This window comes from Eucalyptus grandis, chromosome 6 (genome assembly GCF_016545825.1).
Source record: "Eucalyptus grandis isolate ANBG69807.140 chromosome 6, ASM1654582v1, whole genome shotgun sequence".
Classification (NCBI taxonomy): Eukaryota; Viridiplantae; Streptophyta; class Magnoliopsida; order Myrtales; family Myrtaceae; genus Eucalyptus; species Eucalyptus grandis.
Window position 1 is genome coordinate 38,562,366 of NC_052617.1, and position 15,418 is coordinate 38,577,783.

A 15,418-nucleotide genomic window follows, 5' to 3' on the forward strand; every position below is an offset into this window, starting at 1 on the left:
TGTTTTAGAAATACCAATGATTTCTCAATAAAAAATACAGAGTTTGTGAACAATGATGTAAACTCCAAAAATTAATAGAAAATCAAATTCTGTGGACAAATATAGTTACAATAAAATCATTATTTCGACCTCTCTTTTCATTTTTCCTCTCCCGTTTCCTTTTTACTACTCAAAATAGTAAAGAACTCAAAATTAGACTATTTAGCATTTTAAAATATATATGGTCGACGCACAATTCTGTGCGTGCATGTAATATAATTGATATCACGCGAGTAGATTTTGGAAGTTTTATTGTTTGACAGTTTTCAGAAAATGTTAGATTGTTTATAGATTATTTAGTTTGAGAGGAAATGATATAAGTAATCCAGTGTGCAATATTGTCTATAAATTTTTAATTTGTTTAATGTGGTCTCTAAATGATCAACCTAACCGCTAAATTATATGAAGATATTTGATGTCCTTCCATTAATGCAAGTTAATGGAATTTGCTGTTGTGACTTTGAATCATATCAAGTTTGATGACAGTCAACATTGTCAAATAATGGTCGAGATGTGAATGCCCTATTTTTCCCCATTTTCTAAAGTAGATGTACATACAGATTATATAATAATTCACAATCCACATAATCATTTGAATAGACTGAAATATTATATCGATTATTTAACAATAATTTAGAAATCACGTTGAATAATTTGTACATTAGATCAAAATTCAATAACCATTTATGTCATATTTCCTTTAGCTTTATTACAAACACTTCAATTCAACAAGTAGGTTAGGTAAACTGCATAAATCCAATAATAGAATTAACCTTTGTGGGTATAATATTTGTATTTTTATATAACAACATCTATAATAAACGACTTGGTAAAAAATAAATAAATTAAATGCACATGAAGCATGGATTGGATAATTATTTTTTATATCATATTGTTTATGTTATTAAAGCATTTACTTACCTAGTGCATTCATTCAATTTAATTGACAAATTTTCTTGTGCTTGAAACATTTTGGTGAAAATAGCATCTTGACATTGCCTCATAATTATACTAAGTCTTCACCATACTTTAAATACAAATAAGAATATATATATTTGTCAAAGCCCGTTCACATTATTATCAATTTCAAATGTTTTTTTTATTTTATTTTACCAGACTTCAATTTTGAATATTAATAAAATAGAATGACGCCTTTTTAATATGACGTTTGTTTTTTAATTTTCGCTAAATCTGCAGTTCTCATAATTTGGTTCTCATTCCGAACACAAAATACTGAAATCTTTTTCACTATTCAGTTGTCGATACAGAAAGTTCGAATATATTTTTTTTTCGCAACTTTTGGAAGTTCAAAATGCATTTTCCATCCTCGACAAACAAAAAAATTACAAATTGGAATCAGAAATAGACGAAAAATCTCCTAGACAGTCCCAAAAAAACAGAAAAAAAAGAACCCCTCGTCTCCGACAAATTACGTTCTCTTTTTCGGCCCATAAAAACAAAAGGAGAAGAAGAGAACGAGGGTTCTAGGCTAAAACCACATTCCTCTCTTCCTCCTCCTTCACCACCGGCGCGCTCCAATGGCGGGAGGGGTGCATCCGTACGTGAGCTCGAAGGCGGAGCTGAAGCGGCGGGAGCAACAGAGGAAGAAGGCGAGGTCGGGGGGGTTCGAGTCCCTCGGCCTCAGCCCCGACGTGTTCAGGGGGTCAAGCGCAAGGGGTACCGCGTCCCCACCCCGATCCAGCGCAAGACCATGCCCCTCATCCTCTCCGGCGCCGACGTCGTCGCCATGGCCCGCACCGGCTCCGGCAAGACCGCCGCCTTCCTCGTCCCCATGCTCGAGCGGCTGAAGCAGCACCTCCCCCAGGGCGGCGTCAGGGCCCTCATCCTCTCCCCCACCAGGGATTTGGCCTTGCAGACCCTCAAGTTCACCAAGGAGCTCGGCCGCTTCACCGGTTAGTTCCTTCTTTAACTCGTGCTTCTTTTTTTTTTTTTTTTTTTTTGGGTGTTGTATTGGCCATATCTGTCGTCAGGCTGATTTGTGAGGACAGGGTGATACCTGAGAAGCTGGATGAAATTATGCAGTTTTTGGGGCTTTAGGCGATTCTCGCAGATTTTGAAATGTAGGCGGCGTCGAAATTTGGCTAAAACGAGGTGGGGGTACCTCAAAATTTATCATTTTCTATGTGATGTTAGCTAGTGGTGGGGTTTTAGGCGATTCTCGCAGATCTTGAAATGTAGCCGGCATCGAAATTTATCATTTTCTATGTGATGTTAACTTGTGGTAGGGTGATTATTCAGCTTGATTAGAATTTAGCTCTACTTTTGGTTTTTATGTGGGACTCGATTTAGATAGCTCCTCTGATACTTCATCTGTAGGAATATCTTTGAGTGCGTATAGTTTTGTTAGGATGAGGAAGAATTTGATGGCATTCGTGAAGTTGATAACTTTTACGATGCTGTAGATCTTCGGACGAGCTTACTCGTGGGTGGTGATAGCATGGAGAGCCAGTTTGAGGAGTTGGCACAGAACCCGGACATTATCATTGCTACTCCCGGTAGGCTGATGCACCATTTGTCCGAAGTTGATGACATGACGCTGCGGACAGTGGAGTATGTGGTTTTCGATGAAGCGGATTGCTTGTTCGGCATGGGTTTTGCGGAGCAGTTGCATAAGATACTCTCCCAACTCAGTGAAAATCGGCAGACGTTACTTTTCAGTGCGACTCTACCCAGCGCACTTGCTGAGTTTGCCAAGGCCGGTCTCCGAGACCCTCAGCTTGTTCGGTTAGACTTGGAGACTAGGATCAGTCCTGACTTGAAGCTTGCTTTTTTCACTCTAAGGCAGGAGGAAAAACATGCCGCATTACTATATCTAATAAGGGAGCAAATTAGTTCAGACCAGCAGACACTGATTTTCGTTTCCACCAAACATCATGTAGAGTTCCTTAATAGTTTGTTTAGAGAAGAGGGTATTGAGCCTTCTGTATGCTATGGTGACATGGATCAAGATGCTCGCAAAATCCATGTGTCAAGGTTTAGATCAAGAAAGACTATGTTGCTGATTGTCACTGATGTTGCAGCTCGGGGTATCGATATTCCGTTGCTTGATAATGTGATCAACTGGGACTTTCCCCCTAAACCCAAAATATTTGTCCACAGAGTTGGACGGGCAGCACGAGCTGGTAGGACTGGTACTGCATATTCATTTATGACAACTGAAGATATGGCTTATCTTTTAGACCTTCATCTATTCCTTTCAAAGCCAATTTGGCCTGCTCCTACCGAGGATGAGGTTTTGAAGGATATGGATGGAGTGATGTCTAAGATCGACCAAGCAATTGCCAATGGAGAAACTGTTTATGGACGCTTTCCACAGACAGTAATAGACCTTGTCTCTGATAGAGTTCGGGAAATCATCGATTCATCTGCAGAATTGTATGCTTTGCAGAAAACATGTACAAATGCTTTTAGATTGTATTCAAAAACAAAACCGTCACCTTCAAAAGAGTCCATAAGAAGAGTAAAGGACTTACCTCGGGAAGGCTTGCATCCTCTCTTCAGAAATGTACTTGCAGGTGGTGAATTGGTAGCTCTGGCTTTTTCTGAGCGACTGAAAACATTTAGGTATCTTCTCAATTTCTTTTCCTAAAATGCAGCATGCTACGTATCTATCAAATTATTGGATATCTGCATTGCTTCTATTCTGAACCAACAATTAACATTTCACAATTTTACTTTCTGATTTATGCTAGACCAAAGCAGACGATTCTTGAAGCTGAAGGGGAGGCTGCTAAATCAAAGCATGTGCAGGTAGCTTCCAACAGCATGACCCCCTTTTGGAATGCTTTCTTAAATCTAAATGAGGATGCATCTTTTTTTTTTTTTTCAATGGCTAGTACCTCTTCAGAGCTCATACAGCTATTATGCTGCTATTGCTTAGGGGGGATGTTCTTATGCAAATCTTTTTATGGTGTCAACTTTTCTGGCTCTCTTTAACTTTCCTCCAATTCAAGTTACCGTGCAAGCATGATGTTGATATGTGAAGTATATAATCTTTAAGTCAGAGATTGTGAAATGCTTATCTTGTCAATCGTTCTACTTACTCTGGTTTATTTTCAGGGTCCCTCATGTCAGTGGGTTGATGTGATGAAGAAAAAAAGAGCTATTCATGATGGCATCATAAATTTGGTACAGCAACAAAAGCACGATAGCAAACCTTCAGAAGAGGTTGAGGTATGGTTTTATTTCCATTTTCTGTCTGTGAATATGTATAGTACATAAGAAAAACACTCATGTAGTTTATCAGTTAGAGGATTAAACTTGCACCATCTGATCTCATAGACTTTTTCTTTCTGGGAATGGTGTATGTCATGATACTTTCTTAATCCACACCAATCTTTTATTCATGCTTATTCTCTTAGTTATTTTAAGTGTTTGCTCTTAAATAACAAAAGCTGTTCTGTTCGTGATTAAGGTGTAGGATGCGTAATTGTTCTCTTTTTAATTGTCAACAGGAAGTTAAAAGTAGGGATTTTTTTTTTCCTCCAAATGGATGCGAATTCAATTGTGTTTCACAAATGTGTGAATTTGCGCACTCTATTGTTTCCCTATTGCACCCTATCAAATGCTGTTGTGATGATGAAGTAAAAACTGTAAAGCCTAGGACATGCTGTTGCACTGCTCATTTGAATAGCCGAAAATGCATACTCTTAGGTGTTGTAATTTCAAAAGAAGATCTCAAGCCATGTGATGTGTTGTTGTACTGCTGAGATGTTGCTAAAATTTGCAACAGTGTGCTGTAAGGTCAAGGAAGTTAGTGACCTTAAGCAATCTGGCTCGAATAGGTTGACTTGGGAAGATTATTTCATGTCCTTGTTGATGTGATAAATATTGGCATGATGAGGCAATTTTATTCTTTTATATCTGGTTGCTTTTTGGGGTCTTTACTTGGATACTAACTCCTTTTCCTGGTTTACTTGCAGATTAATCCAGTGAGCACTTCTTCTAAGGAAAAGGAGACAAAAGGTTCTCTTTTTTGGACCTTTTTTATTCTATTGCTCTAATATTTTTGTTGGTGCAACTAGCTGGGCATAAGATCAGATTTCATGAAAAAAGACCATGTTAACAAGGCTTCCAGGCAGTTGATATGTCTTCTAGATTTTCTGGTCTTGTTCCTTGATTTATGTTTTAAGACAAACTTTTTCAAATTTAAGAAATATCATTCTGTCACCATGTATGCAGTCTCTTTCCCTCTTACTCAAGAAATGTTTTTCTTTTTCCTGCCCAAGCCAATTGTGAGGTTAAGTATCTAAGATTTGCCTGCCTGCTCTTTTCCATCTGCGATGACAATTAACAAACTAAAGAAGCATATGAGTGAATGCTATTGGATAGTTTCATGTTGATGAAGGAAGAAGAGCAGACTTCTTAAAAGAAAAATTCGTTGAAATTTTTTTATTTCCACATATCTGATTCTAAAGTGTTGTGGACTTCTGCTGACAACTGTATTCTTTACCTTGGATTATTTTATTCTGCATTTGTGAAATATCCGGATTGAGATGGACATGCTTTTCTCTGCCATTGAGCGTCATCAGATTATTGGGTCTCACAATTTCATGCACAATATTTTTGTGTCTTCCAATTTTATATGGTCCTTTTTCTTATAGCATTTTCTCATGGTGCTAGCAGCCCGTGGTTCCAAACGAAAGTCAAGGAATTTCAAGGATGATGAGTACTATATTAGTTCAATACCGACCAACCATGTAAGTAATATTATTTAGGACACATGCTTCTTGGTTGAATTTATCTGATTTTGCATTCATAAAGGCCAGATGGTAAACTATCATTTACTCCTTGTATTGTACAGCATATGGAGTCGGGGCTTGCTGTGAGAGCTAATGAAGGTTTTGGATCAAATAGGTAAACTATGACTGTTAACCTTTTCAAGTTTTTTAATTGATGTCGTTACATGCATGTTTCTCTAGTGGCTATGAGAAGTAAGTTTTTCGCTATGGGCTTTTTCTTTTTGTTACTTTTTCCAGGTTGGAAAGTGCTGTCCTCGATCTAGTTGCAGATGACAGTGGAGGTATTCGGAAGCAGAGGTCATCATACCATTGGGACAAGGTACATAAGTCGGACCGTATTCGTTGCCAATGACTTCTTTCTATTGAAAAATGGGAGAGTTTATTATCTGTTCGTGTTCTTTCGATGGCAGAGGAGTAAAAAGTATGTCAAGTTGAACAATGGTGAACGTGTTACAGCTAGTGGAAAGGTACCTTCCAACCTCATCACAGTTGTTATAAATATGTGGAATCATTGGGTTACCATTGCCTTTGGCCAAGATTACTTGCATGAGTTTGTTTTGATGAAAAATATTAGTTTTTCCTTTTTGTGTGATGAATTGTGACTTGTGTAGCAACGTAATCAATATAGATCTACATGGGAATTTGATGGATTTCTGTTAAATGATTTCATTCTATATGTGCAGCTTATCAATTTCTATATATGATTTTTTTTTCTTTTGTATGTAACGATTGCTGCACAGATAAAGACTGAGAGTGGAGCAAAGGTGAAAGCAAACAAAACTGGCATATATAAGAAGTGGAAAGAACGGTCACACAGCAAGATATCACTGAAAGGAACTAGTAACGAAGAGAACTCTGTAGAGTCTGCTGGCATGGCAGGTGAGTTCTGGTTGACAATCTTTACATCTTCGCACGTCCTCCTTTGATGATCATTTTAGATATAAATTTCTTTTCTGTTTTTTTTTTCCTAACTTGGTTTTAATTTGTTTTTTTCTCTTCCCTTGCAAAGCCTCCTTTTCTTGGATTTTGCTCCTCTGTTGCTCCTCTTCTAATGGGAACTCACAATTTTTTTTCCCGGTCTGAGGAACTCACAATTATTCAAGTAGTAAATATTTACTAAAGGTTGACCTGTTTGTATTGCGTCTGTCTGCAGGAGATCGCAAATTTCAGAGGACAAACAGGAAGTTCAAGGGAGGATATAAGCAGCGTTCGCTTCCGAATGCTAATATTCGTTCAGAGATTAAGAATCTAGAACAGGTACGGAAGGAGAGACAGAAGAAAGCAGACAGAATATCATATATGAAGAGCAAATCAGCTAAGAGCAAAAAGTTAGGAAAGAATGGGAAAAAAAGAAAGGGTAAGAAGTAAATCACGTGGGATCTGATTTATCAGCATATCAAACATGCCGCAAGCAATTTTGGTTAACCTTTTCTTTGGATAGTGGATTCTGTGTACCGATTGCCTCTTACAGAAATGTAGAGTACTTTAAGCGTTGGCAACGTAAATTACTCCGTTGTGAGTTGATTTGGGTGGGTTAACCCATAGATAAGAGGCCTTTGCGCTCAAATTTTCAACCTCAAGATCACCGCAACCTTTTTCGTATTTACATTCGAAGTTACTCGATCAAGTAAATTGCACAATTAGTCCCTGAACCTTATTGTGTATTTCATTTCAGTGACTGGATTTACATGTGTTCCAGTTATGTTGGTCATTATCAATCGATTAAGAAACAACGTTGGACCTTTAGGCATCAGCGCCTGCGCAAAAGGTGCGGATATAGCAGATATTATTCTTCAAGTTTTTCGGTGGGCTAGGAACAGATGATATCACGAGATTCCAAAGCATTTGCCCGACTGAATTAATGCCGTAGGGGCCATCTCTCATTGACTCCTTCACGTCATTGTCACGTACGAGGTTCAGGTACTTAGGTATTTTGTGGCGGAGAAAAAAAGGGAGAGGAAAGAAAATGATTGGTCCTTGGACCAAGGCTATGGATCCTGGACCGCATAGATTCCGCGCAACGAAGCCCGTACCGATATCCTGAAAATCGGTTTGATCGAGACGGTCCTAGTGGTCTCTCGGCAATTGTAGTTCAGACAATATTCTGCCGAAGGTAGATCCGAAGTTTCTGACCCGCAAGAGATAGGTCAAATCCCGCAACATTATCTCCGAAATTAACAATCTTTTTGTCTAGAATCTTCATATGGAAGCCACCGTTTTCGTGACTCAATTTAGGACTCTGTCCATCACGTTTCCTCTTCGCGTGCCCACAAGAATCATACCCACGTTATCAAATCTGACGACGGTGTATTCCTCACGCCGAGAACATGACTCGTATTTTGGGCGACCAAGCGTAAATATGAGATGAGCAATAGTTTATACCTTGTACCCGCATGACCTCTGTATCACCCAAAGCACCCGCGCAATACTCTCGGCGTATCAGACGCATGGAAATCAAACTCATTGTTCATAAAGAGACTGGCACAGCCCCACGGCCTCAATTACGAAGAAAATATCGATTGACATGTTCGAACATACTAACTTTTCAGTGCTCCCTATGTTGCCCGGTCCTAGGCCCGCAAGAAATTAGCAAAGATGCAAATTACGAGCATAGAATCTCCGTTCCTAATCCTGTCCTTAATTGTTGTAGCAAGACATAGAGGTAGAGAAAAAACACGAGACAAGCCCAAGAGCGTCGTTCCAAGAAGTCCAAATTATACACTTCAAAACATGTCAGAGACCAAGACAACATGAAGTCTCTAATAACATCATGGAAATGTACTTGTTTTCCGAGCCGGCGATTTTTCAACACAGACCCATATATACATGAGGCACAACATCATTTTCTCCTCTGACCTACGCTTTTGTGAGAAGCACATCCCTGTGGATCTTCACCTCATCGATCGAATCAATGAGCTAGGTGTGGAAGCGAGCTTGGAACACGGTGAGCTTGGAAAGCACAGGCACAGTGCACCGATGTCAAGCTCAGGCAACCACTTATTATCAGAGAGTGCCTCCCGGGGCAAGTATGCAATGCAGGGAATGAGTCACATAATGCCTGAACGGCGGGAGGAGTAAGAGCCGTGCACTGGCTGATATTGAGACTCTTCAGCCCTTCATCGTCGCTTTGACCTTTCTTAGACTCCCATAGGGAAGGCCTGTTCTTCACTCGATTCTTCTTTCGCCTCTGTGCCAAAGAGTACATTGCTTTGTCTGTGATGTTCTGGCAGTAGTACAGCCCAAGAGATGTCAGGTGTGGACACCCATTTGCCAATGCAATCACACTCTCGTCTGCAAGAAAAGGAGAAAAACATCAAGAGCAGGAATCATAACTGGCAAGGCAAAGCGCCATCATATTTCTACAGCTTGGAGTGCAATTAGATGATAATAACAGGATGTGCACACATTTAATCTACACCTAATTAAGTCCAGAAGTTCCACTATGATTCTCAGGTAAAGTTTGATCATAGAGATCAGAAAATCACAAGTTCTTTACTCTCCCAGTGATATTTACGCTCCTTTACTGGCTCCTCATTGAGATGGTATTACTGCGTTGAAAATTGCCTAAAAATGTTAGATGCCGTAGCAATATCATGCATTACTGAAGGATAGAGATGGAAACATATAACTCTCGCGCTCGTTCAAGACTTACTCGAACAATTATTCAACAGAAAATACCAGCATATTGAATTACGAAGAACCCCTCTAGGTAATGAGAAAAGGAAAGCTAGTTGAGTAGAGCAATCACGTAACACAGGCAATCCAGAATCTCAAATTCACGACCCAGTTGACTATAATCTATCTGAACACCTGAGGCGACCTTTTGTGGTCAAATCACTAGACAATTTTCATGGATGCAGGCAACATCTTAAATTTCACGATGGAAAAATCATTAAAGTGAAAATGAACACACAAGACAAGCATAGTCGACTTGCAGAAAAAATCACATCCACATTTCATGTTATTCTATTCTTAACACATCAGCAAACAATTAGTTGAAATCAGTTTGTATCCCATGGAATAAAAATAACTTCGGTACAGCCATCATATCTTAAGAGTACCTGTTATAAGGTGACAACCACATAAGTCAAGAACTCTGAGATCAGGACATCCAAATGCCAAGCTCATGACCCCATCATCACCCACATCGTCACACCATCCCAGATTTAAAGATTGCAGTTGATTGCAGTTGCGCCCTATAGCCTGTGGGGAAATATTACTATCACAAATTGCCCGATGCACATATAGAAATGACAGGATACAAGGGAAACGAGTTGGTTATACCAGCAACGCACGGTCTGATGCTGCCTTAACACATCCACAAAGATTCAAAATCTTCAATTGCCTACATAGATTAGTCAGGTATTCGAGAGCTTCATCACTGAATGCTGAACACCCACTAATGTTGAGCTTACTAAGATTAGGACATCCATGGGCTAGAGCGTATAAGGAGCGGTCAGTAAGTTTGAAGCTTTTGCTAAGGTCCAGGTCCAGGAGCTCATGACAGTAAGTTGAGATGGCCTCAACAGCATTGTCCTCAAGCTGTGGTTTGTCTTGACGCAGCACCAATGTCTGCAGCTTTGTAAACTTGGGGGCAAGAGATAGGACCAAGTTGTTCATGTTCTTCTTTACCCTAAAATATAACATGAAAACCACATCACGAAGAAACACATCATACAAGAACACTTCATTAAGTCACAAGTGATGCAGATTTTCTCTTGGCTGATGTCCTCCAAGATCTTTCCCATGATCATACAGTGATTGACATACTAAAAGAAAGAGTTGTGTGTGCAATCAGATGTGGCACATCAGGAGCCACATTCACGAGTTTCAAGCTGATGTCAAGTTCATCACACAAACTGCACCAGAAATACAAGTACAGAAGTGAAGCACGAGAAACACATCACTTCCTTTCTTTATTTTTTGTTAGGATTGGTGCCCTCACAAATATTAAGATAACCAACCCTCAGTCACAGAGTAAACTCTTATGGCACAGGTACCTACCGAAGTGACCAACAGACTGAAAAGAGAAATCAAGATTAAGCCTATCCTCTTCAATTAAAGTCACAGTGCAAACTCTAGCTGTCATAGTCCTAGATAAGCAACAACACATCTATAGTTCCCACCATCAGGTGGAGGGATACAGTGGAAATTGCATACCACACCAGAGATAAATGCGTGACGCCGAGGCTAATCGCATCTCTCCATCCGCTGCAAACCCCAGAAGCGACAATTATCATGTGATGATCATCGATGAGGGACAAGATCCGTAGCAACAACTCCATAGGTATGTCCTTCCATTCGGTGATGACTCCACATTCCATCTTCGCCTTCCCATCGCTACCACCCCTGGGCATCATCAGCTTTTCAAAGCACAAGTTCAAGTCCTCAGCCTTGAACTTATTCTCAACCACCATTTCACTCGCACTAGGCACAACCTGTAACAACTCTTTCGATAAGAAACTCCCGTTGAAGTGGGCAAAGAACAACGTTTCGGTCAAATGCAAGTCGTAAAACGGCAAGAGAGTAGTCAGAGCACAAGATCAGCACGACCCAAGCGCGTCATAACCAACAAACATGATCATAGGGTGCGTCGAAAACACAGCACAGAAGGAGCTTGCAGTCATACGACGAGACCACCATACGCGCGCGCGTTACTCAATTAAGGCACGTAGCCACCGGTGCACATGATCAAATCAGAAGGGGGGGAAAAAAAGATCGAAGAGGAAACAGAATTCCTCCAAGGTTCATTCTTTGAAACAGAGTCGGCACCGTGAGAAACTGGACTCCGAGAAATCCATCAGTTCCATCACTTTACTACGAAAAAATTTTCCAAAAAAAAAGAGGGAGAAGTGGACAGGGCGAGCTAGACAACCACGAGGCCGTCAAAAGGAAGCAACTTCAGCCAAATTAGCTAAGGCAACGAAGCAGCAAAATACCTGCGCCACCGGTCATCGATTCAGGAAAAGACGAGAAGGGAAAGGAAGAAAAGGAAAGATCGGCAGCCAAGTACATCATCAAGACGAAGAGGGGAATGATCAAGAAAAGAAAAAGACCCAACAAAGCAAAGAACGAGAACAAGAACAAGAACAAGAACAAGAAGCAAGAGGACCGACGGAAAGAAGGAACGACGGGGCGTGATCTCGAATACCCACCTGCGACCTTCGAGAGGAGAGAGATGGGTTCCCTTCGCTCGTTCTTCTTGCAAACTTTCGAGGGCCTTCTTCGTCTCCTCCTTCTCCTCCTCCTCTTCCTCTTCCTCTTCCTCTCTCTCGTGCTGCGTCAACATATACAGGGGGGGGAAGGAAGACAAGAATCGTCTTGGCGCTTATTTAAGACGGGGGGCGACTTTCCAAGAAAATGAATTGAAAAAAACTCCGAATAATATTAAAATTACAAACAAACAAAAAAAAAAAAGGAGAAGGAAGGAAGCAAAAAGAGAGAGGGAAACGTACGAGAAGCGAATGGGAGTTAGCGACGCGTATGAATCCACGTGGCGTGGAGTGACCGGCCGGCACCCTTGGGCCCCACGTTTTCTTTCTTCTTTTGGCCTTTTCTTTTCCCCGGCGGAGGAGGCGGTGCCGATGATAAGGGAAAAAGTTTCGTGTAACATGAGGTCTTGGAAGAAAGACCAATCTTTCCATCCTAAATTAACCGTCGGATGGATATTATCATCGAAGATATAAATTATTTGGGTCAATTCATCCTTATACTTAATTCACGTCAATTAGACAGGATAATGATCATATTCTATAACTTGAAAGTAATATTCGCGAGATTAAATATCTCTCGATCTCGGTGGTAGAACCGACGGCGATTCTGGGCCCTTAGTTTTCTGACGATAAGCTTGTTATTTTAAGATGGAGGGAGGGGGGGTAATTTAAAGATTTTGCACTCCGTCCTAATCTTTTGAGTCGAGGGAAAGGTGACGACGGAAGAAGTGAAAGGCGGGGCCATGATGAAAGTTTTAGATAAAGACGAAATTTTATGTGGGGGTATTTTATTTTTATTTTTATTTTATTTTTAAATCTGTAAAAGTTAAAGTTTTTGAACGAGAAAAAGAGAGGTGGGGTACAAAGAAAAGAAGGAGAGGTGGCAGACAGATGAGGCGTGTGCGTGTGCGTAGAAGATTCTCCATTTTGCTGAAAACCGAAGCCGTTCCCCCCACAACCAAAAAAGCAATTAACATTCTCAGTAGATTTCCCTTCTTTTTTTCTTTCTTTTTCTCATGTTCACTTTCTTTCTATATTTTCCTCCTCTTTGAATGGTGGTGATTCTAAATTTTAAATGATTCTTGAAGTTTTTGTCAAATATACTATGTAATCTCTGGAATTTCAATTTGTTCAACTAAATCCATAAATTTTAACTCAATATGTAATATTGTCCCTAAACTTTAAATATATTCAATGTAGTCACTAAATTTTTTATACATGTTCAAAGCCTAAGAACCATATTAAATAAATTAAAAGTTTATGAAGTATTGCATGTTGGGCTAATAAGGAAATATATCGAACAAATTTAAAATTCAGAGGACCGCATTGCATATTTGGCCAAGTTTTCAATAACCATTTGTGTCATTTACTCTAATTACGCATCCATGACCGAAAAAATATTTAAGAATATTTTCTTGAAATGGCATCTCATTATTAATTTTTCCTCCCGATTAATCCTGAAATTTAAAAAAATTTGCGAAAGCTTTGTAATACTTAGGGGAGCTTAATAAAGGAATGGAAAGAAAAATAAGGAAGTAAAAGTTGTTTTTATGGAAAAAAGTTTATTCAATTTTTCTTTTCGTCAGCAAGCTATAATCTATTCAAGTTGAACTTCAATAAGACGAAAAACCTTGGTGAAACATTAGGGCACAGAAACTAGAAGAGATGAAGCAACTCCACCAGATACAATATACATGGAGCGAAAATTATATGAGCCCATATGCATCCAACAAAAGACATCATCGGTTCCGTTGCGCTCCTTTCACTTATAAAGTGTCGCATCTATCAGGCAAATATCGCTCAACCCATAGGCCGACCGCAATAAAATAAACAAATCATTTGGACATAGAATCTGTAGCACTTGGGCTAAATACTCGTGTGCTTATAGCCTACCCTTGAGATTGTTTCGACCTTGGATAATAGCAAGTAAACGAAAAACCAAGAAAAAGCAGCTACTAATTTCCTCCCATTTAATGCGACGGTGAGAACTAGATTGTAGGGTCAAGCAAGGCATTTAATCAACTTTTGTTTTCCATTTTTTTTTTTTTTGAACAGACCAACTTTTGTTTTCCATTGACAAAGATGGAATGGTGGAGAGAGAGGAAATTACCATGAATAGATGGGGCCTCAAGCGATTCTCTTCGGGTAGGCAATAAAACATGAAAAAGCATCCCATCGCTCCAGCATGCGTGTACCCAAAAAAAAAATCGAATTTTAGACCTTTTATTTAGTGCATCAAGTCCTACATTCCACATACACATATGTGCAAAATAAAATAAAATTTTAAATCTTTTTATTGGCACGGCTTAGTTTTAGATCTCTATATAAATCCAAATAAATTCTACAAGATTAAGAGAAAATTTAATCAAGTTTCAACCGTCCATCCAAGAAATACAACATGAAATAATCAATTTTCAATTGTACCATCAAAACAACTCGATTCCACTTTTCAAGAAAAAAAGTTGCCAATTAAAGATCTACACATTCCGATTACATTCCCTGGTCTGAACTTTTTCATGGGCTTTTTTCTTTTCTTGAATTCTTTTTTCATAGTGCTTAGTTTAATCTGATGATAGAGACGTGTAGAGATATGTAAGAATCTTTAGATTTCGTCATATCATTTTTCTTCCCGTTTGTTTCGCAGCGAGATCCAATCCCCGCATTTATGCACCAAACGAATTGCGCCCGAGAATTCTTGTCAAGTACGTTAGTCAAATCCTTTGCCCCTGATTGATTTGATCTGGGGTGACGACAAAAATTCCAAAAGCCTATGGTCCTTTCGGCACCATAAAAAGGTTGCTGCATAGCATGCCTAACTCATCAAGATTGAGCAAATGACATTGAAACCCACGAAAAAGAAAAAGAGAGTGAGAAAGCAATATTGTGGACTACCTTAATTATCAATTTTTCGCACATTCAAAAGCCAATGATTTCATCAAGACTGATGCTGCATAAAAAAGTTCGATTATAACATCTCGATATTACTTTTCATGGTAGCTTGAGCAAATTTCTGATCCTAACAAATCCTTATTTTTCTTAATATTTTGATGATAAATTTATAATCATATATATCAATTTTATTTCGAAATATGAACTGAAATTTTAGGTTGAGGGACCAAATTATGAGTTATTGAAAAAAAAATTGAATGTTTAAAAGCTATATTCGGTGATTGCATCTTCATCTAAAATTGTTGATCGTGAAATTGCAATAATTTTTCAAGTTGATGAGAAAAAAATTTCCATTTAAGTTGAATTGGCTGAATTTTGAAGATAATGAAATAAAAATTTGATGAAACAAATTCATGTATATAAATCATAAAAAGAAAAACTAAATGATTAAAAGGTCATATTACATGACAAAAGTTACATTCCACGATTGTACGCAAATACATATGTATTTTTCAT

General features: G+C 39.0%; 2 protein-coding genes across 2 annotated transcripts; one reads left to right on the forward strand and one right to left on the reverse strand.

Annotated features, from left to right (window-relative positions):
* Positions 1–1,513: 1,513 nt before the first annotated feature.
* On the forward strand, positions 1,514–7,465 carry LOC104449650 (putative DEAD-box ATP-dependent RNA helicase 29). The gene is given in 12 exon segments (XM_010063880.2): positions 1,514–1,695; positions 1,698–1,952; positions 2,463–3,624; positions 3,753–3,810; positions 4,120–4,233; positions 4,983–5,025; positions 5,683–5,759; positions 5,864–5,916; positions 6,039–6,120; positions 6,212–6,268; positions 6,542–6,680; positions 6,955–7,465. Coding segments are annotated over 12 exon segments (2,373 nt in total). The 5' UTR covers positions 1,514–1,577; the 3' UTR covers positions 7,170–7,465.
* A 954-nt stretch (positions 7,466–8,419) lies between these two features.
* LOC104449651 (F-box protein SKP2A) lies at positions 8,420–12,117 on the reverse strand. The gene is made up of 5 exons (XM_010063883.3): positions 11,957–12,117; positions 10,962–11,239; positions 10,086–10,434; positions 9,863–10,004; positions 8,420–9,092 (listed from the first exon to the last, which is right to left on the reverse strand). Exons 2-5 carry the CDS (start codon positions 11,216–11,218, stop codon positions 8,710–8,712), a joined length of 1,131 nt encoding a protein of 376 aa, XP_010062185.1. The 5' UTR covers positions 11,219–11,239; positions 11,957–12,117; the 3' UTR covers positions 8,420–8,709.
* Between the last annotated feature and the right edge of the window lie 3,301 nt (positions 12,118–15,418).